At 41.0% G+C, this 23684-nt stretch overlaps 1 protein-coding gene across 2 annotated transcripts in view; it reads right to left on the reverse strand.

Moving 5' to 3' along the window:
• wasf3b (WASP family member 3b) overlaps positions 1–23684 on the reverse strand; it is a 66925-nt gene that overhangs the window by 2338 nt on the left and 40903 nt on the right. The window contains exons 5-8 of one of the 2 annotated variants that reach the window (XM_055636912.1): positions 16072–16189; positions 12855–13030; positions 6123–6389; positions 3852–4222 (exon numbers count right to left, since the gene is read on the reverse strand). In XM_055636912.1, the coding sequence (XP_055492887.1) occupies positions 3852–4222; positions 6123–6389; positions 12855–13030; positions 16072–16189 (932 nt within the window). Of the gene's footprint in view, positions 1–3851; positions 4223–6122; positions 6390–8555; positions 8723–12854; positions 13031–16071; positions 16190–23684 lie in introns of both variants that reach the window. The other variant, XM_055636913.1, reaches the window with a different exon arrangement.

Consider the following 23684-nt stretch of genomic DNA (forward strand, 5'->3'; position numbering starts at 1 on the left):
GGTGCAAGGCCACTAAAAACAGCGAGTCGTGACCTCTCCCTTCTCATCTTGCAGAGACCGAGCCATGCCCACACTTCCGGGTTTTATAATCCCTCCCCCCTCCCACCAGAAGGGGCGTGGCCTTCATGGCGTGATTGACGTGAGATAGAAACTCAACATTTTTTGAACACTAATAACTTTTATTTTTCATCGATGGGAAAATTCTCTGCACCTGATGAGCGGAGGGGAACTGAGTAAAATGGCCAAATATCACAGCCGTGCGTGGTAGCGTTTTTTCTAAAATCAATGTAGAGCGCAAACAGGAGGTGGTCAAGATTAAACTTTTAATTATACAAGGCAAGGCAACTTTAATTAGGCAAGGCAACTTTAATTAGGCAAGGCAACTTTAATTAGGCAAGGCAACTTTAATTAGGCAAGGCAACTTTAATTAGGCAAGGCAACTTTAATTAGGCAAGGCAACTTTAATTAGGCAAGGCAACTTTAATTAGGCAAGGCAACTTTAATTAGGCAAGGCAACTTTAATTAGGCAAGGCAACTTTAATTAGGCAAGGCAAGGCAACTTTAATTAGGCAAGGCAACTTTAATTAGGCAAGGCAACTTTAATTAGGCAAGGCAACTTTAATTAGGCAAGGCAACTTTAATTAGGCAAGGCAACTTTAATTAGGCAAGGCAACTTTAATTAGGCAAGGCAACTTTAATTAGGCAAGGCAACTTTAATTAGGCAAGGCAACTTTAATTAGGCAAGGCAACTTTAATTAGGCAAGGCAACTTTAATTAGGCAAGGCAACTTTAATTTTTAATTAGGCAAGGCAACTTTAATTAGGCAAGGCAACTTTAATTAGGCAAGGCAACTTTAATTAGGCAAGGCAGCTTTAGCATTTTCAAACCAAAGGCAACACAGCTTTAACAGTTTCAAACCAAAGGCAACTCAGCTTTAGCACTTTCAAACCAAAGGCGACACATCTTTAGCACTTTCAAACCTAAGGCGACACAGCTTAAGCACTTTCAAACCAAAGGCGACATAGCTTAAGCACTTTCAAACCAAAGGCGACACGGCTTTAGCACTTTCAAACCAAAGGCAACACGGCTTTAGCATTTCCAAACCAAAGGCAACACGGCTTTAGCTTTCCAAACCAAAGGCAACACAGCTTTAGCACTTTCAAACCAAAGGCAACACAGCATTAGTACTTTCAAACTACATTTTCAAACCACATTAAGGGCACTGACAGGTCAGTAAAACCACTCAGTTTAGTAGACATGTGTTCAGTGTTATTCACAGCTCAGACTGAGAATTGTGACCTCTCGCACCCCCATCTATATTTGCTCCCCCTTGCTATATTTAAGAGGGAGTTAGATGTGGCCCTTGTGGCTAAAGGGATCAGGGGGTATGGAGAGAAGGCAGGTACAGGATACTGAGTTGGATGATCAGCCATGATCATATTGAATGGCAGTGCAGGCTTGAAGGGCCGAATGGCCTATTCCTGCACCTATTTTCTATGAATCTATGAATCTTGTAGAGAACTGAGGCACCTCCACACTTCCTGGATTTAGAGTCCCTCCGGAAGGGGCGTGGCCTTCAGGTGAGAGAATCTCAACATTTTTTAAACACTAATAACTCTTATTTTTAATCGATAGGAAAAATCCTCTTGTCCTGCGCAGCAGATGGAGATTCTGAGTAAGATGGCCAAAAATCACAGCCGCAAGTCGTAGCGTTTTTTCTAAAATCAATATACAGAACAACAGGAAGTGGTCAAGATGAGAATTTTAGTAATATAGATAACTACAACCAAACGTTACTATTTCACTAAATATATCCTGTAACCGAGTCCCTGTATGTTCAGGATCTAACATTTAAGAAAGAAGTATAACTGTAAAAATAAGGAACTGCAGGTGCTGGTTTACCGAGGAAAGACACAAAATGCTGGAGTCACTCAGCTGGTCAGGCACCATCCCTGGAGAACATGGATAAATAATGCTTAGGTCCGGGACTCTTCTGAGACTGATTGCAGGGGCGGGGATAAATATAGCTAGAAGTGTGGAGGGGCAGGACAGAGCATGACAGATCATAGGTGAACATAGGCGAGGGGGGGTTGATAGGCAGATGGTTAGACAAAGGCCAGAGATGAACATACAAGATTGTGAGACAAAAGGATGATGAACTCACACAAGTATAATTGTCCTAAGTTTAAATGCAACTCAAATGGATACATAAATTAAGATACTATTTTCACTAATATTATGGATAGGACATTAAAATAATAGAATCCCACATTCCAATTAGCACAAACTGCACTCTAATTATTCCACAATTATCCACCAGTGTTCATTAACCTAACTATATCCACACATCATGCATTCTACAATGTGGACTGCAAGGTTCTTTCAAGTGGGGATAGTCATTTGTGGGCCTACGAACAGAGAAGTCACAGGCTGGAATGGGAGCAAAGAAGATTTACGAGGATGTTGTTAGGATTTGAAGGCCTGAGCTATGGGGAGAGGTTGAGCAGACTAGGACTTTATGCCTTGCTGAACATGAAGATGAACAGTGATCTAATAGAGGTGTATAAGATCATGATAGGAATAGATAGGATAAATCCAGAGTAGCGGAATCAAGAACCAGAGAACAGAGATTTAAGGTGAGGGGGGTACGAACCTGGGGGTCAACTTTTTTTATTCTACAAAGGATGGTAGGTATATGGAATGAGCTGCCAGAGGGTTCTTGCCTAGGATAGGTTTAGAGGGATATGGAGGATAAGGAAGCACAAACAGGTAGGACTAGTGTAAAATGGGGCATGTTGGTCAATGTGGGCAAGTTGGATCGAAGGGCCTGTTTCAACGCTGTATGACTATGAGGTACAGTTTATATTCACTGTGGTTCTTGAATAGAATTGCCTAATTTCTAATAAAATGATAGATAAGAGGATGAAAGCTTCTGTGGAAAATTATACCACTCGATCTCTCCCTCCATGTTCAAGAGTGCTTTATTGTCATATGTCCCAAAATGGAAGATAGAAATTCTTACTTGCAGCAACAGATATGCAAACATAGTGTAGAAGGAACTGCAGAGGCTGGTTTAAACCAAAGAAAAACGCTGGAGTAACTCAGGTCAGACAGATCTCTGGAGAAAAGGAATAGGTGACGTTTTGGGTCTGAAGAAGGGTCTCGACCCAAAACATCACCCATTTCTTTTCTCCAGAGATGCTGTTTGATCCGCTGAGTTACTCCAGCTTTGTGTCTCTATTTTATTGTAATTCGTCTCAAAATGGAACATTGAAATTCTTACTTGCAGCAGCACAACAGATATGTAAACATAGTGTAGGAAGGAACTGCAGATGCTGGTTTAAACCGAAGATAGACACAAAAAGCTGGAGTAACTGGATTTGAAAAGCTGGAGCAAAAGGATTTGAGTATAGGAGCAGGGAGGTTCTACTGCAGTTGTACAGGGTCTTGGTGAGACCACACCTGGAGTATTGCGTACAGTTTTGGTCTCCTAATCTGAGGAAGGACATTCTTGTCATAGAGGGAGTACAGAGAAGGTTCACCAGACTGATTCCTGGGATGTCAGGACTTTCATATGAAGAAAGACTGTATAGATTCGGCTTGTACTCGCTAGAATTTAGAAGAGTGAGGGGGGAATCTTATAGAAACTTACAAAATTCTTAAGGGGTTGGACAGATTAGATGCAGGAAGATTGTTCCCGATTGTCTCGACCCAAAACGTCACCCATTTCTTTTCTCCAGCAGTCTGACCCGTTGAGTTACTCCAGCATTTTGTGTCTATCTATGTGAACAGTTCTCCTATAAAATAAATAATTCAGCAAATGAATGAAATTCGCCACATTTATTACTCACCCACACGTATAGCAGCAAGGAGATCACTTCTGGCATCATTGAGAGGAGTGCTTGCCGATTCATGCCATTTGTTTTCCACTGCAGGTTGAGAGTGCATCGGAGAGGAATCAACCGATGGTGGTGGTGCTGGCAGAGCTGGAGGTGGAGGTGGGGGAGGTACAGGAGGACCGAGTGGAGGAGCTGCTGCAGGTGGCAATGAGGATGAAGAAGATGCAACCATTACCATTGATCCAGAATGGAGAGCTGGAGGAGCAGGCACTTGGAGTGGACTGACAAAAGCCGTTTGTGCTGATGGAATTACCGGGTCAGGGGGAAGGAAAGGAGGGCCTGTTGAGTTGTAATATTCCGTTATCTGAAGAGGAGGCAGCACACTGCAATGAAAATATTTATTTTGTTTAAAAATTGTAACAACTAAATTCTGATATTTTTTAATCTAAAAATATTTTAGTCATGTCCACTTACAAACATAGAAAGGGTGCATTCAACCCCATCAACATCAATTAAAGTCACATTTTATGCCAATTCTCAAAGAGAGGGGCTGGATATATAATCAAGAAAACAGTTAAACAGGGTTTTCACATAACATGAATGAATAGAAAATATGCTAATATGTAAATCAACATGTAGATAACAGTGAATGGGCTGGCTCAAAGGGCCGAATTGCCTACTCCTGGACCTATTGTCTAGTGAAATTAAACTTAAGCATGAAGGTAGATGGCAGACAAAACATTTTTGTTAATATGTGGTTCTTCTTAGGCAGTCACTTGAGATCGAGGATGATTTGGTTCCACTCTGTGGGTTGAGAGGTGCCAAATGAGGCCAACATAGGAATCACAGACACTCCCACAAATGGAATAGAAAGTGTTTGAGGGGACAGGCACACAAATAGTTTATGAACTGGTGCCTTCCTTTCACCATTTTGTTTCTTTGTACTACCAGAGCATGGAATCTGGGTTCTTCAAACCCTCTCGAATGCTCTTTCCCCACACAAAGCAGTCATGGCCATAGATTCCCAGCTATGTTGCATTTCTTTAAGGTGTTTTGAGCATATCCTTGAATGTTTTCCTCTGTGGACCTGATAATCTCTTCCCATAAGAAAGCTTGGCATTAAGCAAGTGTTCTGGGAGGGGGATGTGGGACTAGTGAGCACGATGGCCTGCCCAATGTAACTTGGGGCCTAATAACAGGGAACGCTGGTTTGGGATAAGACCCTCATGTTGGATTACTTATCCTTTGCAGGATAGTGTGGAGACAGAATTGGTAGTATTTTTCCCCTCAGAGTCTAGATGTGTCTGCAGTAGGTCGTCCAGTCTCACAAGGATACACAAAGGCAGGAGTCATTGCTGCCTAGTGATTGCTGGGTCTGAGATCCACAAATACTGTTTTTCCTCATTCGACTAGAAACTGTGCTGCTGTACTGAAGGTGGTGGTGAATTTTATCAGCAACGTCCGCCTTCAGAGAGGTAGCTCCCAAGGTCAACGGTTCCGAGGGTCTCACCTGGAATCTGTATTGACTGAGTCGATGCATCTAAAAAAAGGCCAACATAATCAAAGATGTCCCACTCCAGTCATTCTCCCTTCGTCCTGCTGCCATCAGGTAGAAGATTGAAAACATACACAACCTGGCTCAGGAAAGGCTTCTTCTCTGTCATCAGGTGTTTATCACAAACACCAGGGTGGCACAGTGGTAGAGTTGCTGCCTTACAGTGCCAGAGACCCGGGTTCGATCCGGGCTACGGGTGTTGTCTGTACGTTCTCCCTGTGACTGCGTGGTTTTTATCTGGTTTCCTCCCATACTTTAATAGCCATGCAGGTTAATTAGCTTCTGTAAATTGTCCTTAGTGTGTAGGATAGAACTAGTGTATGGGCGATCGCTGGGCGGCATGGACTCGGTGGGCCAAAGGGTCAGTTTTTCCAAGCTGTATTTCTAAACTAAACATCATCTATAAACTAAATTAGGGTACTGTCCGATTCACTTCTCCCCTTTGAGGATATTGGACTTTGCCTACAGAACTGGTGTGCTACAATACCGAGAACTATATTCTGTATCTTACCCTAGTTTCCACCTATTGTACTCGAGTTCGACTTGCTTGCAATTGTACCCAGTATTATCTGATCTGATTGGATAACATGCAGAACAAAGATTTTCACTGTACCCATGACAATAATAAACCTAAACCCGAGGAAAAATTGCTGTGAATATAGTTAATGAAATATTGGAACATTAGATCACAGTATATTGTAATTGGAGCTTAAATACGAGCAATTTACCTGTGGTCCAATGGTGGTTGTGGAGGTGAATGGGCATTATTTATAGTAGTTGGTGGTGGAGGTGGTGGGGGTTGTTGAGGCCTATTCAAAGTAGTGTGCCTATACCCTGCTGCTGACGATTTGCAGTCTTGTTCCTGAACTTGATTCCCAGCCGACATTTGCTGCTGGTTGTCATCCGACAAATACGAGGCAGGTATTTGCTGCTGCTGTGAATGATGGTTTGGAGTAGCAGGGTATGAATAATCTGTAAGATCCGATCCATGAGATCTGGTGTCAGAAGCAGAAAGAAATACTTTATTAATCAGCAAACATATTGGCAATTTTTCTACAGTTGAGTTTCAAAGCTTAGTATCAAAGTTGACAATCAATGTGCTCATTAGCCATTCTGCAAATAAAATTTATGAAGTTTACTTCTGGATCTCAATAAAATCTGGTACATTTTTACATTTTTCCCCAAAATACTGTTTGCAGCATTCAAGTACATAATTTAATCATATACATTCAAAAATACGTGATATTCAGAAATTTGTTACTATTCATAATATCAACGACAATATTACATGTTGATACTCTTAAAATTTATAAAGCAATAGAATAATGTAATAAAATTTAAATATTTCCTTTCATTTGATTCAAAGCTGGGAAAGAATAAAAGATAAATCCTGTAAAGCTGAATATATAAAGAGATAGCAATGCATTTTAGTAGATGTTATATGTGAACCTGTCATCGTTTTTGCCACTAATGCAGAACAATAAAAGCAACAGATTTATACCCAGTGAGGAAAAGAAAATCAATTCAAAAACTTTCATTATTTCAGCCTCACTCTCCCAATAAAAAAATATTTCCATCAAGTAACTGCAAAATGACCTAGTTTTTAAAAAATAATTAAATTTTAACAGAATGATGATTTTGTTTCTGCGATAGTAGTGTGTTAATTTTTGTACTTTTCAACTCCAATTTCCTTAAACCTGAAGGATGAAAAGGGATTTAAAAAATGCCATTACTGAAGATGAAGACCCCATAGATCAAAAATATCTAAAAAGGAATACTAAAGAGTTTAGGTTAACAATCACTTGCATTTACACAGTAAACACACCAAAACTGCTTCCCTGGGGCCATAATGAGGTACAACTTGGGTGTTGTCAGGTTACACATGGAACCTGTAACTGTGGATTTGACAGAGGTTGCTGGAGTGAGCAATAGAAATAGATGAAAGACAAGGGTTGATTCTTTAGCACACTGAAGGCTGGAGAAAGCATCTGGACAGGTTAAGGACAAAGGACAGTCCTACCCAGATTTGTTGCAGAAGGATGGTGTGGTCAATTATGTCAAAGGCAACAGACAGAAACAGGTAAATGAACCCATTATAAAGCAGAACAATGTGAATGGATGGGAAAGAGAAAAGTCACAGAAAGACCTAAAAAGCACCAACATGGAGTGAAGCAATCATGAAGATTTGGGACTGGTTCGATTAGAATGCTCGGGTGATTGAGGAATTATTTAATCAGAGGCATACGATGTTCTTGGATTGAAAATCTGCCCTTCCTCAAAAGAAAAAGAAACAGCTCTTAAGGCACCTAAAGGAAAACCAGTGATCTCAATAATAGGAGAGTCAGTAACTCAATGAAGGACAAATTATGCCTAGGATTTTCAGTTGTAAAAGGGTGCAACTACCGAAGAACCAGTTACAATGAAGATAGGGGGGTACCCATGAAGGACAAAAACCATAGTCAACATATACTGGAAGGAGCATTTTGAAGACTTCCCCAACCATTAATCTGTCCTTAACATGAAAGCTTGTAATTCCATCCGACACCAACCCTTGAATTAGACATTAATATTTACAAGCAAGTCTAACAATATTTTTAGCATTGGTGTCCCAAGGCCTGCAAATTAAGAAGATAAATATATTTCAATATAAAAGTCATATTTAGCTGAAAATTTTTATTGTTAAAAGATGGTGAAACTTACATTTTTTCCTTTCCCCTGTTAATTACACTGATTATTTTTTTAATATAATCAAAATGTGGCTATCAAATACAAAATGTAAACAATTTATTATAAAACACCAAAAGTAGCAATGCAGACAAATGGAACGGATTGATTGATTGATTAATTAATTGCATTGAAAATGTTATATAGCACTTACAAAAAAGCTTTAGGAAAAGAATGAAAAAGAAATTGATCATTATGAATTAGTTGAGCAGAGAGTTCATTAGATAGAAAGGCCCAGAATATTCAGAAAGATTATTTTAATGCATGATGGTGCTTTATTAAGATGTGGAAACCATAGCAATCCATTGATCTGAGCAAAAGACCAATTTAAAGGCAATTAAGATACTGCTGCCCTGAGGCAACAAAATGCACAAAATCAAGACCAGCTCTGGATTGGTACCAAAGCAGTCAAGGCTTTGATAATAAAACTAACAAACCCTCTCAGCATTTTCTCCTCTTTCATGATCTCGGCCTGCTCCAGTTCCTTTGCGTCTGTCATGAACTCTTTGCCCATTTTCATTCTCTCCCATTCTTCTTTCCTTGTTCTGACTTTTCTCACATTGACTTGGTGATTTCTGTTTGAATTCAATTTATGTCTCTCTCTCTAGAGGGGAAACCATATCAATATAGGAAATGAACACATGACCGATAGCAGCTACTTAAACCGAGTTCCAGAGGAAGTCTCAGTTCAAATTAAGGTGCAAGTTATTTAAACAATAATATGGGTACCAATGTCTGAACAGTCTTAATTACTGCTCAAAAGCAGCAATCACATTTTGAAAATGATTCAGTGTACAATACGATCAACATGGTTGATAAAAATGATTAAAACATGTCAACAAAATGTTAGTCATTAATTTTCAAATGCTGTCATTAAGTTGCATGATTACAAGTAGTTATCATTTTGTTGCGTGTTGACTGTAATTCCAATAAACCCATTTCATATCAAGAACTTACAAGGTTTAAAATTAAAGTTGCACTTAGTGTCCAATTCCCAATATATACATCGTAACTAAAGAATGTTAGCTATTATTTGTAATTTTTTTAATAACATAAAACAAGCTGCTGGACTCAGTGGGTCAGGCACATCTGCAGATGGAAATTGACATTCGACGTTTCGGATCGAGACCATTCTTCCAGATTCAAACATTGACTCTTTATTTCCCTTCACAGATGCTGCCTGACCCGCTGAGCTCCTCCAGCAGTTTGTTTCTTTTCATCAGGATTTCAGCATCTGCATTTATTGCATCTCTGCAAATTTTAATCTCACAGCTGATGGGAATACAAAATGCATACTGGAACTGAATGATCTCAATATGAAAACAGTTTCAATGGTAGTCTCAATCCAGTGACAAGTGGGAACATTTGACATCAATTTATGATGATATTAAACAGGTGTATGGAAGCTAGGTGTCTTAAGAAATGATGTTGTGTGTGTGACACTGTAGAGGGAGCTCTGCCTCTGGCTAAACTGTAATGCTCTATGCTGGTACCTGAAAAGCTAAGCAATCTATTATTGAATATAAACATCACAGCTTCAATGTGCACAGGGGAATTATTTTTATTCTGCCACCAAAGAGACTAAGGCTAACAAAGTGCCTTTGGATGCAAATTCATGGGCCAATAGTTTTGGTTTGACTACAATTGTCAAGCTGTGCAAATCAAATAGTCATAAAGAATGTTCTGGAGCAAGGAACAATCTGCTGGAAGAACGCAATGAGTCGAGCAGCATCTGTGGATGAAAAGAAATGGACGATGTTTTGGAGCGAAATCCTGCTTCAGGATTACGAGCGGAGAGGGACTAGTACACAGAACATAGGGAGAATGGTGAGACAGTAACAAGAAATTATTGGTGGGAGGAGTGAAGGATGGCAGGCACATGGAGCCTGGTAGGGGAGGGAGAGGCGTAACCTTGAAAAAAAACATGAAGCACTGGAGAAACAGGCAGCATCTGTTCATTCCCTCCATTGATGCTGCCCGACTCGTTGAGTTCCTCCAGTACTGCGAGTTTTGAGGGGAGGGGAGTGATGGACTTGGAAGGCAGCGGTAGGTAGATTATGGATGGAGGCAGACAGAAGTGACAAAAATGGGACATAAACAGGAACAAAATGAAGGCAGATGGATCCGGGTATGGGAAGTGGGAGAGGAGAAGTAGGGAAGGGTGAAAGTAGAGACGGGTAGTGGAAGACAATAAGCAGGAACACAAATGCTGCCAGTGCTGGAATCTGATAAGTAAAATGGTGATAAGTGGAGAGGTAATTGCAAATGGAGCTAGGACCAGATGGGAGAAGGGGTGGGAAGAATCTGCAGGTGAAATGTCTGAAGTAGGTGGACGGAAACAGGAGAGGGTATGGGAAAGGATACAATAAATGGGAGGATCAGACAAGGGTGGGGTGTAAAATTCAGTGTTCATATCATTGGGTTCTGGACTACCTAGGCAGAACATGAGTTGTTGTTCCTCTAGTTCGTGTTGGGCCTCACCCTGGCAGAGAAGAAGACCAAGGATGGACAGGTCAGTGTGAGAAATAGTCTTTTGCTTCTATTTCCACCCAGTCATTTGTGTTTTACTAAATCTTTATTCATACGAGTAGAGACATACAGAATGAAACAGGCCCTTCGGCCCAACTTGCCCATACCACAAAGATGCCCTATCTTTGGGGCCTCACTCCTATGCTCCTTAGAAACACGCTAGGAACTGTTCCAATGCTCCTTAAAGCTTACCACAGCTACATTCCCACACTGCTCTGAAACTCATGTTCCTCACTCTCACACTCCGTAAAAACTCATCCGTTTCACTAAAAAGATTATTATAAAAGCATACAATGCCTGGAAAAAGTGTGATTTAAAAGTGTTTGGGACAAGCTTTTCCCTTTGAGAATAGGGAAGATTCAAACAAGAGGACATGACTTCAGAATTAAGGGACAGAAGTTTAGGGGTAACATGAGGGGGAACTTCTTTACTCAGAGAGTGGTAGCGGTTTGGAATGAGCTTCCAGTGGAAGTGGTGGAGGCAGGTTCGTTGGTATCATTTAAAAATAAATTGGATAGGCATATGGATGAGAAGGGAATGGAGGGTTATGGTATGAGTGCAGGCAGGTGGGACTAAGGGAAAATAATTGTTCGGCACGGACTTGTAGGGCCAAGATGGCCTGTTTCCATGCTGTAATTGTTATATATGTTATTAATAGGAGCAACATCTAATAGTACTGTAAATATGCCAGTCCAGCACCATCATTTCATATTACAGTTAAGTTTTTGTGTAACTATCAGTGTTTAATTTTGTAGGCTGCATTTCCAGTACTTCCTGAAAGAAAGAATATAGTGAAAGAACAGGTTTCTCATTTGAGTTACATTTAAGCTGTATGAGCTTCACTTTTACATGCCAAGATATAAAACAAACATGTATGTAAAAATAACAAGCAACTATTCTTGCATGCAATCATTAAATCATTGTTTCACCAGAATCTTTTGCACATTTAAATGAAAATAACAGAAATATCTGTATCAATATTAAATAATACATTTGTGGCATTAATCTACTTAAAAAAAACAACTTTTAATTGTCTTATCACCAGTAGCAATCCAAATTCAAAATTCCCAATTAGTTAAGAAAAATGTACGTAGGGCCTCCCTAGATAACACAGCTTTCTTATTTAGAGAACAATTAAACTAAACGGCTTAGAAAGACAATTTTTATTCTCAGTTGGGTTTTGAACGGCGATTTATGTGCAACTGCTCATTCGACTGATGGACGGGCAGCTCAAACTTCGGTTCACAGAATTTGAAGTAATGATTCCCGACAAGATTTCCTGACAAGAGTCAGTCAGAAAGGAAAGTGAGGGAAATAACAAGAACATTCACATTAAAAGACACAGGAAGGAAAACTCAATGCTCTGCCTTTAAATTTCATTTTACAATCTTTGTACTATTCTGGGCATGAACTGCACCAAGTCACACAATGGCATTCCTAATTACGTTTAATTATCTGCACATCTTTCCCTCCCAGGGGTTAAGCTGCACTCAATAACAGTCTTAGGACATGAATGGCAAAGTCCTAGTTAAGAATGAGCGGGGCTTGTTCTGGGGGATTATTTAAGTCTAACTGGGTCATACTAAACAACTCTTTTTTTTTTTAAATCAAGTTTTAGTTATTGGCCTCAGCAAGGTTAATGTTGCTGGATTCATAGGAAAATGCTCACTGGCATGATTAACGCCAGCACCAGCAGCATCTTCTCAACACGCACATCCCTCATCCTCCCCAATGCCATGAATCCTTCCCACCTTCCTCCTCAGCACGTTACTAGCTAGCCCTTTCCTGTACTCCCCAACCATTGTATCTGTTTCGAAGCTTCAGGTTGCTGGTGCGGACTAAATGAGGTTCTAATCTGGAACTGCCTCGTGCAACAAGTATCAGGGCAGGAGATGCTTACTCTTCTATCAATTTTAACTGCAATTGAGGCTTTAGCGCTGTATGTCTTTTTTGTAAATTAGCATCTGCAGTTCCTTATATCTTCTTGATATACTCACATTATGATTGAATTTGCTTCATTACTGCGACCTCATCTTGTACATACATATGGTAGATACATTGAGATAGAGTGGAAACAGGTCCTTCAGCCCACCAAGTCCACGCCGATCACCATTGTACTGCTCTTGCTCGTTATAAAACTATTGCTTATCACATAGGAAAAATAACAAAGAATTCTTACACACCAGGGAGTTTATATATACACAGACCTATTGCTTGGGGAAACTGATGCCTCTGAAGGTACTCCGTGGCATAAATTCTGAGATAACCTGTTGTCAGGTCTAAGTTCTTTGTCATACGCCATCATATTCCACTCCTGTCGCCTGTTCTTGGCCTTCCTAATTTTTTTCACCTCACGAGTAGTGCCATCTACACGCTTCTGCTCCTAAGATATGAAGAAATCATGCCAAGAGATAGCAAAGACGAGACATAGAGTGGGTAACATTTGTTAACATAATAGAAAGAAAGCGTGACGCTTCAAAGAAGGAAACTTACACATCATGTGAAATTTTGGTTTTGGATTGTAAAATAGATTAATTTTTTTTTTTTAATTCAAATTTAAATTTAATGAGAATTTGCTGAACAATTTGTAACTTTCATTTCCATGAAACAGTTAAATCATTAGACAATTGGACTAGATTAGCTAAAGTGGACTAGATTAGTTAAGGTCACAACTAAAGCAATATTAATTGAAGGCTGAAAAAAATAACATAAATAATGCAGTAAACAGAAAGCTCAGTCAGAAATGTCATAGAATTTATTTCAGAAAGATTAGTGATGCAGTGTGTTTCAGTTCTATTTTTTCACTACATGAACCAAGCTATTGTTGCAGGTGACATTAATGCACTGTTCTTCAACAGTTTATCAAATCTTTATGAAAGATTTTTAAAACTTTAATACAGTTCTACAGCATAACTCTGGCTGCCATTGTATTGTATTACTAAATTATTTACATTAAGTTAATACTTTAGTAAGTTAATATCAGACCCTTGGCCAGGCCCATCATAGCTCTTCAAGTACGCCTGCAGGCACTTATTAAATACAGTGAGAGGTTCTGCCGTTACCACTTTTAGACATTGAGGTCCAGACCAATATCACCCTCTAGAGTTGAAAATCTTTCATCATCCTCCACCCATTATTTTAAATATATGACCTCCTGATTAGTGAACCCTTGCATTCTATTCACTGAATCCAGGCCCATCATTTTTTCTCTATTAATTGCTTTTCCGCACAGCTCCTGCCTATCCAATCTTTCCTCATACAGTAAACCGTCTATATAACGGATTTGTTATAACAGACAGACCTACCCCCCCCCCCCCCCCCCCCCCCACCTACAGCTTTCTCCCCCCCCCCCCCCCACCCTCCACTACAATCAGTCTGGAGAAGGCTCCCGGCCCAAGAAATTGTCTATCCATGTTTTCCAGTGATGCTGCCCGATCCACTGACCGACTGCAACATTTTGTGTCTTTTTTTATTTTTATAAAGCAGCATCTGCAGTTCCTTGTGTCTACACCCATGTCATTACCTATTTCCTGCCATTGGGCCATTTTGGATTCGCCTAAATCTCTCTTGCCTATATTATTGTTTTCACCAGCTTGCCAAAGTACAACTTCAGAAAATGTCTTGCTGAATTCCATTTAGACCATTCCAAAGACACTGTCCTCATGAAGCTTGATGTGGGATCCCAACAAATGTGTCCATTTCCATCCACAGATGCTGCCTCACTCGGAGCTCCTCCGACAGTTTGTTTTTTGTTGAAAATTCAACATCAGCAGTCCTTGTGAACCTTTCTTGTTACTTCCTCAAAACATTATCAATTTAGTCATACATAACCTTCCCTTAACAAAATCATGTTGGCATTCGTTGATGAATTTGTGTTACTGAATGAACATTCATAACATCCCTCAGAATTGATTTGAATAATTTGTCCACTAATTAGTTAAATTGCTCTGTAAGTATGCAATTTATTCCTTTCTTCTCTTATTCAAGATGAACATTTTTTCTATAAATTGCTTCAAATTCATTCCAATAAAATGAATTTCAAGGCAGTAAGTTCAAATAGCCATTATTAGTCCAAATTAATTCAGTGAAGATTTATAATAAAATGTTCCTTAATCACAGAATTTTTTCTTTAACAATTTATTTTTAAATGCTGTAGGAGTACTCAGAATCTTGGGTTTCAGATGCATCTGAGAGCTGCAGATTAGTGCTAGTCAACAAAACCATTTATTTCACTGCATTTACAGAAGGTAGTATCAGGCCTGGAAATGAAGGTGCCAGAGATGCAAATATTCAATTTCAAAAACAGTGAAAACTAACTTCCCCACCATTTCTCTTCCTGCAGATGTAGAATCAGCAGCAGGAAGTGACCACAACAATGCAAAACATGTGCTTATGGTTTATTTTTTAATAAAAACACTTTCAACCCTCAAATGCTTACCTTGCAACCAAACGCTGTGCTAAAGCCAAGCAGCCCCCATTTCCAAGCGTTGTCAATGATATTTGGTAACTAGTTTGTGTTTGTGTTAACTTTTCATTGCCTCCATCTATACTTCACGCTATCTCAGCAAGGCCACCAGCATAATCAAGGACCAGTCTCACCTCAGACCCACCGGGCAAGAGGTACAGATGTGTGAAGACCCATACCTCCAGGTTCAGGGAAAGTTTCTTCCCAGCTGTTATCGGGCAACTGAACTATCTTACCAACAATCGGAGAGCAGTCCTGAGCTACTATTGACCTCATTAGAGACTCTTGGGCCATCTTTAATCAGACTTTATCTTGCACTAACCATTCCCTCTTTATCCTGTATCTGTACACTGTGGATGGCGTGATTGTAATCATGTATATTCTTTCCGCTGACTGGATAGCAAGCAACAAAAAGCTTTTCACTGTATCTCAGTACATGTGATAATAAATTAAACTAAAATGCGATAATTTCCGACTATTCCACAAGTTCATCAATCTTGAAAATTACCCAGTGAAACAGCAAAGGCGCATGCCATACGACCCGTACTAAACATGTCTAGGACAATATTACTGCAACTGTTTGATTAAAAGCTAAAACATTAAGTCATTATCTTAGATGTGCAATGAAAAACGTTTCTTTAAGGTCTCCTTCTTTGAAAAGCATGTATCTCAAGGTGCAAAGCAATACAACCATGGCTAAATGGTAGAATTTTAATAGATACAGTTGCAGATTTGAGTTTGCAAACTGTTGAAGGTAGACTTTTTATAATTCTGGGTTAAATGTCCAATTTTAAGATTGTAGAAAGTTAATTCCACGTTATTTTATTTTTAAGGACTTTAATCAAATTATAGGTGATGCCTCGTCATAGGAAGAAAGAGTGTGGTATCAAGACTTAAATTAATTATTAATAGTTTCAGGATATTGCAGTTTTAAAATCCACCACTATCATATTATGTACCTTCTGTCTTCTTTTCTCTTTCCTCTTATCTTCAGTATCCTGTAGCATCTTCTCTTTCCACAAATCAAAGAAATAAGATGGATCCGTGTAAAATTTAAGTCCATCTTTTTTGTCATCTCTGCAATTAAACAAAAATAATTTCAGCCCTTCCTAAACAACAGAATACGGAATTCCGACCCAAAGTTCTTCATTAATGGCCGTATATGATAGCCCACCACTGCCGATTAAAATTCCATTGAAGCACTAATTACGTCACAATGGACCAGTAGGCAAACAGCCTACTGTTAGGCCCTGTGCCACTTACGTGTCCTTGGCACGCAAATTACGTGACCTCATCGTCGTGTTGAGGCACACGGGCATCGTGTGGCCACGCGGGGCCGGTCCCACTGAGAAGGGCGGAGGGGTATGGAGTTGTGCGCGGTATTGTGCGCGCGCTCCGAAATTTTGTAGTGAACAAAATCGTTGCACACCACCGGCCTGTCGCTTAACTGACGGTCAAAGTGGGACAGGCCCAAGACCCTGGCGCGATGCAACATCTCACCTCCAACAGCAGCAGAAGCAGGCAAACGATCGCCGAGCTTGGCCTGTGGCTCACGGCCGTTGCAGTCCCGATCCGCCCCCACTTCTACTCCCAGAGCGGGGCCAAGAAAATTGAAGATAGACACAAAATGCTCGAGTAACTCAGCGGGACCGGCAGCATCTCTGGAGAGAAGGAATGGATGACGTTTCGGGTCAAGACCCTTCTTTCAGACTGAAGAAGAGATCTCGACCCGAAACGTCACCCATTTCTTCTCTTCAGAGATGCTGCCGGTCCCGCTGAATCACTCCAGCATTTTGTGTCCATCTTCAAATTACATCACGCGCTCCAGAAGGCTGTGCGGACACATGAAGTCACGTGCAACTTTCGTGGGACCGTCGCACCTCAACATGACCACGAGGTCGCGTAATTAGCTTGCCAAGGACACGTAAGTGGGACAGGGGCTAAAGCAACACTTCATTACTTTGAATAGGATTCTCTGCCTGAATAAGTTCTGATGATTCAACATGGCAGATAGCAAAACTAGTTTTATCACCAGCAGTTATGTTCCTGATAATTTATGAGCATACTCAGAAATCATTAGCCAGCTACAATAGTGATTCTTTAGAGCAAGTGCCATGATTTAAATTTCTATTTCTGGATTAGGACCACTATCTACATTCTCTCAGAACTCATTGGAACAGAAATAATTTGTCTGTCATTCTCAACGTAATCAGACTCTATCTGCATTCTCATGCTATTTGTCTCGTTACAAAGGTGCAGTTTTCAGTAATAAGGGATTTCTTATCAGAGAAGCATGATATGCTTGGTACAGACATCGTGGGCTGCAGGGCCTATTCCTGTACTGTACCATGTATGATAATTTCTGCCAATCCTTGCCACTGCAAATCAAAGTTACTGTATTAAACACTTCAACAAAAAGTGCCACAGAAACAGATGGTCATGCATCCACCATCACCAGTGGGAGGAATGGAGATCATTGTATCACTGCACTCCTTCAGACATATTTGATGATGCTTTTCCAAGTACTGGAAAATGTAGGGGAGTTGAAATACAGTTGTATAATTGACACTGCTGGTCCAATGACAGCATCAGTGAAAGTTACTGTCCAAACCAACCACAAGCCATGTATTAGGACACAAAATGCTGGAGTAACTCAGCGGGACAGGCAGCAGCATCTCTGGAGAGAAGGAATGGGACCATGTATTGGGACCATAGGCGGTGACAGGCAAGAGATCTGTGGATAGCCTCCTTTTATCGTGAATGCTGCACCTTAAACATAACATTGGCAAGCATTCATCAAATTGCTTCAAAAATCTACATTGTGCTCTTGGTCTTACTAATCGGTTGCCTTCCTTATCTGCCAGAAAATGCACTTTATCTGTGCTCAATTTACTTCTCTGCACCTTTCTTCCATTGTAGAAAGTGAGCTTAGTTCTTCCCTTCATCAGTGAATGAATTTGCATATATACATCAAATAAAAACATAAAGGCGACATATACATTGCACGAGTTCTATTTTTTTAAACCCTCCATTTGCACACTGCACGTGGTTAGGCTGTAATTAAATTATGACTTTAATTGACATAAACACATCCACATTAAAATGAAATGAACCTTATCAACTGGACATTGATATTAACTATTTACCCCTAAGCACACCTTAAGTGCTGGCTTTCCAACTATGCTTGCAAGTCTTACTTTGATAGCAGACTATACTAACTTTATAGCCAGTGATAAACTTTTGCACAGCACTTTCACTCTAGTTGCAGGTGATCTGATGAAAAGCTGTTTCTATGGTTGCCATGATTAATATTGTCAGCTGTCGTTCTCAAAGGTCATCTGATGACTCACACTATCTAAAGCCAAGTTATTTACAATTTTGTACATGGGTGTTTCTGTAAATAAGGGTAACAACCTGTGACATGGACGGCAAAATTTGAAAGTTATTAAATCATAATGAAATACCACAGCATTAAAAATGGGCCTACCTATGGCCCTTTAGAGCTAACTAGACTAAGTGGGGCCCGTTGGGTCCCATGTTCACACGGGAGGGCTGATCCCCCGACGCAATATTGCACCTCTCCACCAATTCCAATATTGGTGGGGTGGCCAGTGGGGGGGGGGGGGGAGCTTTCTGGAGTGCTGGCATGGGTTTTGTTGGCTGCAGGGACTACTGGTCTTCAGAGGGCTAGTATGGACATTGTGGGCCAAATAGATTCTTGGTATGGCGGCTCAGTCCCTCAAGCCTGATGTGCTGGCAGCTCACTCACAGCTGGTGGGCTGGCAGTTGACTCACAGCTATTCCTTGAAATTCCATTTTAAGCTGAGTGCTAGGCCACCAAATTCAAATCCATTTTCCTACCATTTCAAGCAGGGTGGAAGGCCACCAAATTCAAGTGCAGTTTCTTACCTCTTCGAGCAGGGTGCAAGGCCACAAAATTCAAGTGCAGTTTCATACCATTTCAAGGAGGGTGCAAGGCCACCAAATTCAAATGCAATTTCATACCATTTCGTGCAAGGCCACCACATTCAAATGCATTCATACTATTTCAAGCAGGTTCAAACCACCTAAAAAACCACCATAAAACCACACAAAACATCACACTCACAGTTCAGTAGACATTCAGTGTGTTCAGTTGATTCACAGCTCAGAGTCCTGACCTCCCCCTCCCCCATCATGCAGAGACTGATCCACACCCACACTTCTGGGTTTTATAATCCCTCCCCCTCCCACCGGAAAAGGTGTGGCCTTCATGGCGTGATTGACAGGAGAGAGATTCTCAACATTTCTTAAACACTAATAACACGTTTGTTTTTCATTGATGGGAAGAATCCTCTGCATCAGATGAGCGGAGGAGAACTGAGTAAGATGGCCAAAAATCACAGACGTTAGTGGTAGCGTTTTATCTAAAATCAATATAGTGCAAACAGGAAGTTGTCAAGTTTAGACAAACAACCATTTACAGGAGTGCCTTTTCACTTCAACCCAAACCCCCCAAACAACCATTTGCAGGCAGTGCCTTTTCACTTCAACCCAAACCCCCCAACAACCATTTGCAGGCAGTGCCTTTTCACTTCAACCCAAACCCACCCCCCAAACAACCATTTGCAGGCAGTGCCTTTTCACTTCAACCCAAACCCCCCAAACAACCATTTGCAAGCAGTGCCTTTTCACTTCAACCCAAACCCCCCAACAACCATTTGCAGGCAGTGCCTTTTCACTTCAACCCAAACCCCCCAACAACCATTTGCAGGCAGTGCCTTTTCACTTCTACCCAACCCCTCCCCCCCAAAAAACAACCATTTGCAAGCAGTGCCTTTTTACTTCAAACCAACAATATTTTAATTTTCAAACCATATTAAGCGCACTCACAGTTGAGTAGACTGTCATTTTTGTTCAGTGTTATTCAGACTGTTCAGTGTTATTCAGAGCTCAGAGAGACATGACCCTCTGGCTTCCTCCATCTTACAGAGACTGAGTGAGGCACACCACTTTCTGGTTTTATAGTCCCTCCCCCTCCCTCCAGCAGGGGCAGCAGAGAGAATGGCAATTAAAAAAAAAAACATATCTCTCTGATTTTTCATCGATGGGAAAAATCCTCCGGTCATGGAAGGCGGAGGGGGGCTCTGAGCAAGGTGGCCAAAAATGACGGCCGTAAGTGGAGGCGTTCTCTTGGAAATCGCAGCACAGTGGGCCAAAAGCGGTCAAGATCAGACTTTTAGTAATATAGATATGTGATCAGAATCGACCAAAATTTGACCAAAATTTGACCCGTTTACAGAGAATTAAAGATGCGAAGATTCAGATACCACGAGAGAAAATGGTACTCTCAAGCTTAGCAAAGCTTCTGGGCAGTCTTTTCGGTCTGGCTGTTCATCAAGCCAGGTATCTGCTGTGACTCAGATTGTGGAACTGTTATTGCTGCCTCCAGATTCACATCAAAGGTGATCAACTAGTTTAATAGCAAAACTGGTGTTCCAGATATAATTCCAGCTACTCCATGAAACAGTTGTATCCTCCCAGTGGTACAAACAAAGCTATAAGTGGAGCAGACAACGAATTAATGAAGGAGCAAAGATTTCAGTTGTCCGGTGCCTGACCTCAATTCAGTACCAATAGTTAATGAGTCACATTAATGCAAACACCTCCGAGGATTAAAATCACCATCCTTTCCAGATCAAAAAAGGAACCCTTATTTTAAAAAAAAATTATGCACAGAAGAAGGTCATTAGGCTATTGTGTCCATGCTAAGAAAATTCCAACTTCCGATTAATTTAACTGTAGTTCTTGGTGCAGTGTTCTCTGCATTATGATTCTTTAAGTTGCATATGGCAACTCAAAACATCAACTTACACAGTTGGATCTGGAGCTGATCATCTACCTTTTGTCTCAATAGAAAATTCAGCAAGAGGTTGGAGATGGAATCTTCCAAACTTCTTAACACCTTTCAGAAGGCATTACACAGGCCAGTCAATGTGGCAGGCATTTCACAAGTTCATATGACGTACACGCAGAATTAAGCCATTTGACCCATCCAGTCTGCTGCACCATTGGATCATGGCAGATCTATTTTTCCCTCTCAATCCCATTGTCCTGCCTTTTCTCCGTAACCTTTGATGCCCTTACATTTCCACGTGTGTTCAGATCAAAGTCCCCAGTTAAGGTTCCCTTTTGTAATCCTCATCGAAGTCTGTAGGGAAAAAAAGATGATTTGTGGCCTTACCCTCTGGGGAACCTGCACAACAACTTCCCCAATTCGCAGACTTAACTGGGGCCCACCTGTGATGTTCGCCTTTCCACATCACACACATATCGCTAATGTTGTGTGTTCAACATTTGCGGTGGTCAACTCATGACAATTCTCTGTACACTACTCCCAGGTGCAGGGAGACTCGGTCCTCTCTGCTGTCATCTCATAGAAACATAGAAACTAGGTGCAGGAGTAGGCCATAAGGAGAGAAGGCAGGTACGGGATATGATTGGATGATCAGCCATGAGTATATTGTACCTGCCGGTGCAGGCTCGAACCCTCCGAATGGCCCTCCTGCACCTAATTTCTATGTTTCTATGTTTCTATTCGGCCTCTTATCAATATGATCATGGCTGATCATCCAACTCAGTATCCCGTACCTGCCTTCTCTCCATACCCTCTGATCCCCTTAGCCAAAAGGGCCACATCTTACTCCCTCTTAAATATAGCCAATGAACTGGCCTCAACTACCCTCTGTGGCAGAGAGTTCCAGAGATTCACCACTCTCTGTGTGAAAAACGTTTTCCTCATCTCGGTCCTAGTTACATCCTCGAAAAATCTTCCTGAGATTCTAGACTGATTCAACCCCTCGTAAATCCATTTTGACTTTGTCCATATGATTTCACCACTTTCCAAATGTGCTGCTATCCCCCTCTAGAGAGTATAAACTGACTCTAGCCAGTCTTTCCCCACTACCGATGTTAGACATAACTGGTCTGTAATGGTCCCCATTTTCTCTCTCACTCCCTCTATGGCAAAGTGGGGTTCCTCGATTTGCTAGACCAAAACTTACAGCAACTACTCCAGAATCTAAAGAGTTTTGAAAGATTATTATACAACTGCATCCAGTATTTCTGGAACTACTCCTTACTCAAATCCTTTTTGCCATGCAGCCTATCTGGCCCTGGGGATTTATTCGGCCTTTAATGCATTCAATTTACCCTACACCACAATCCTGGCTAACCATGGATTTCACTCAGGTCTCTCCAACTCCCCTTGACCCTAATCGGCCACCATTTAGATAACAGTCTGCTTTCCTGTTTTTGCCACCAAAATGGATAACCTCACATTTATCCACATTATACTGCATCTGCCAAACATTTGTCCACTCACCCAGCCTATCCAAGTCACCTTGCAGTCTCCTAGCATCCTCCTCACAGCTAACACTGCCCCCCAGCTTAGTGTCATCCACAAACTTGGAGATATTGCCTTCAATTCCCTCATCCAGATCATTAATATATATTGTAAATAGCTGGGGTCCCAGCACTGAGCCTTGCGGTACCCCACTAGTCACTGCCCGCCATTGTGAAAAGGACCCATTTACTCCCACTCTTTGCTTCCTGTTTGCCAGCCAGTTCTCTATCCACATCAATACTGAACCCCCAATGCCGTGTGCTTTAAGTTTGTATACTAATCTCTTATGTGGGACCTTGTCGAAAGCCTTCTGGAAGTCCAGATACACCACATCCACTGGTTCTCCCCTATCCACGCTACTAGTTACATCCTCGAAAAATTCTATAAGATTCGTCAGACATGATTTACCTTTCGTAAATCCATGCTGACTTTGTCCAATGATTTCAACACTTTCCAAATATGCTGCTATCCCATCTTTAATAACTGACTAGCAGTTTCCCCACTACCGATGTTAGACTAACTGGTCTGTAATTCCCTGTTTTCTCTCTCCCTCCCTTCTTAAAAAGAGGTTTGCTACCCGCCAATCCTCAGGAACTACTCCAGAATCTAAAGAGTTTTTGAAAGATTATTACTAATGCATTCACTATTTCTGGAGCTACTTCCTTAAATACTCTGGGATGCAGCCTATCTGGCCCAGGGGATTTATCGGCCTTTAATCCATTCAATTTACCCAACACCACTTGCCGACTAACCTGGATTTCACTCAATTCCTCCAACTCCTTTGACCCATGGTCCCCTGCTATTTCCGGCAGATTATCTATGTCTTCTTTAGTGAAGACAGAACCAAAGTAGTTATTCAATTGGTCCGCCATATCCTTGTTCCCCATGAGCAACTCACCTGTTTCTGACTGCAAGGGACCTACATTTTTTTTAACTAATCTCTTTCTTTTCACATATCTATAAAAACTTTTGCAGTCAGTTTTTATGTTCCCTGCCAGTTTTCTTTCATAATCTATTTTTCCTTTCCTAATTAAGCCCTTTGTCCTCCTCTGCTGGTCTCTGAATTTCTCCCAGTCCTCTGGTATGCTGCTTTTTCTGGCTAATTTGTACGCATCATCCTTCGCTTTGATACTATCCCTGATTTCCCCGGATGCACTACCTTCCCTGATCTATTCTTTTGCCAAACTG

The sequence above is a fragment of the Leucoraja erinacea genome, chromosome 6 (genome assembly GCF_028641065.1).
Source record: "Leucoraja erinacea ecotype New England chromosome 6, Leri_hhj_1, whole genome shotgun sequence".
Taxonomy (NCBI): domain Eukaryota; kingdom Metazoa; phylum Chordata; class Chondrichthyes; order Rajiformes; family Rajidae; genus Leucoraja; species Leucoraja erinaceus.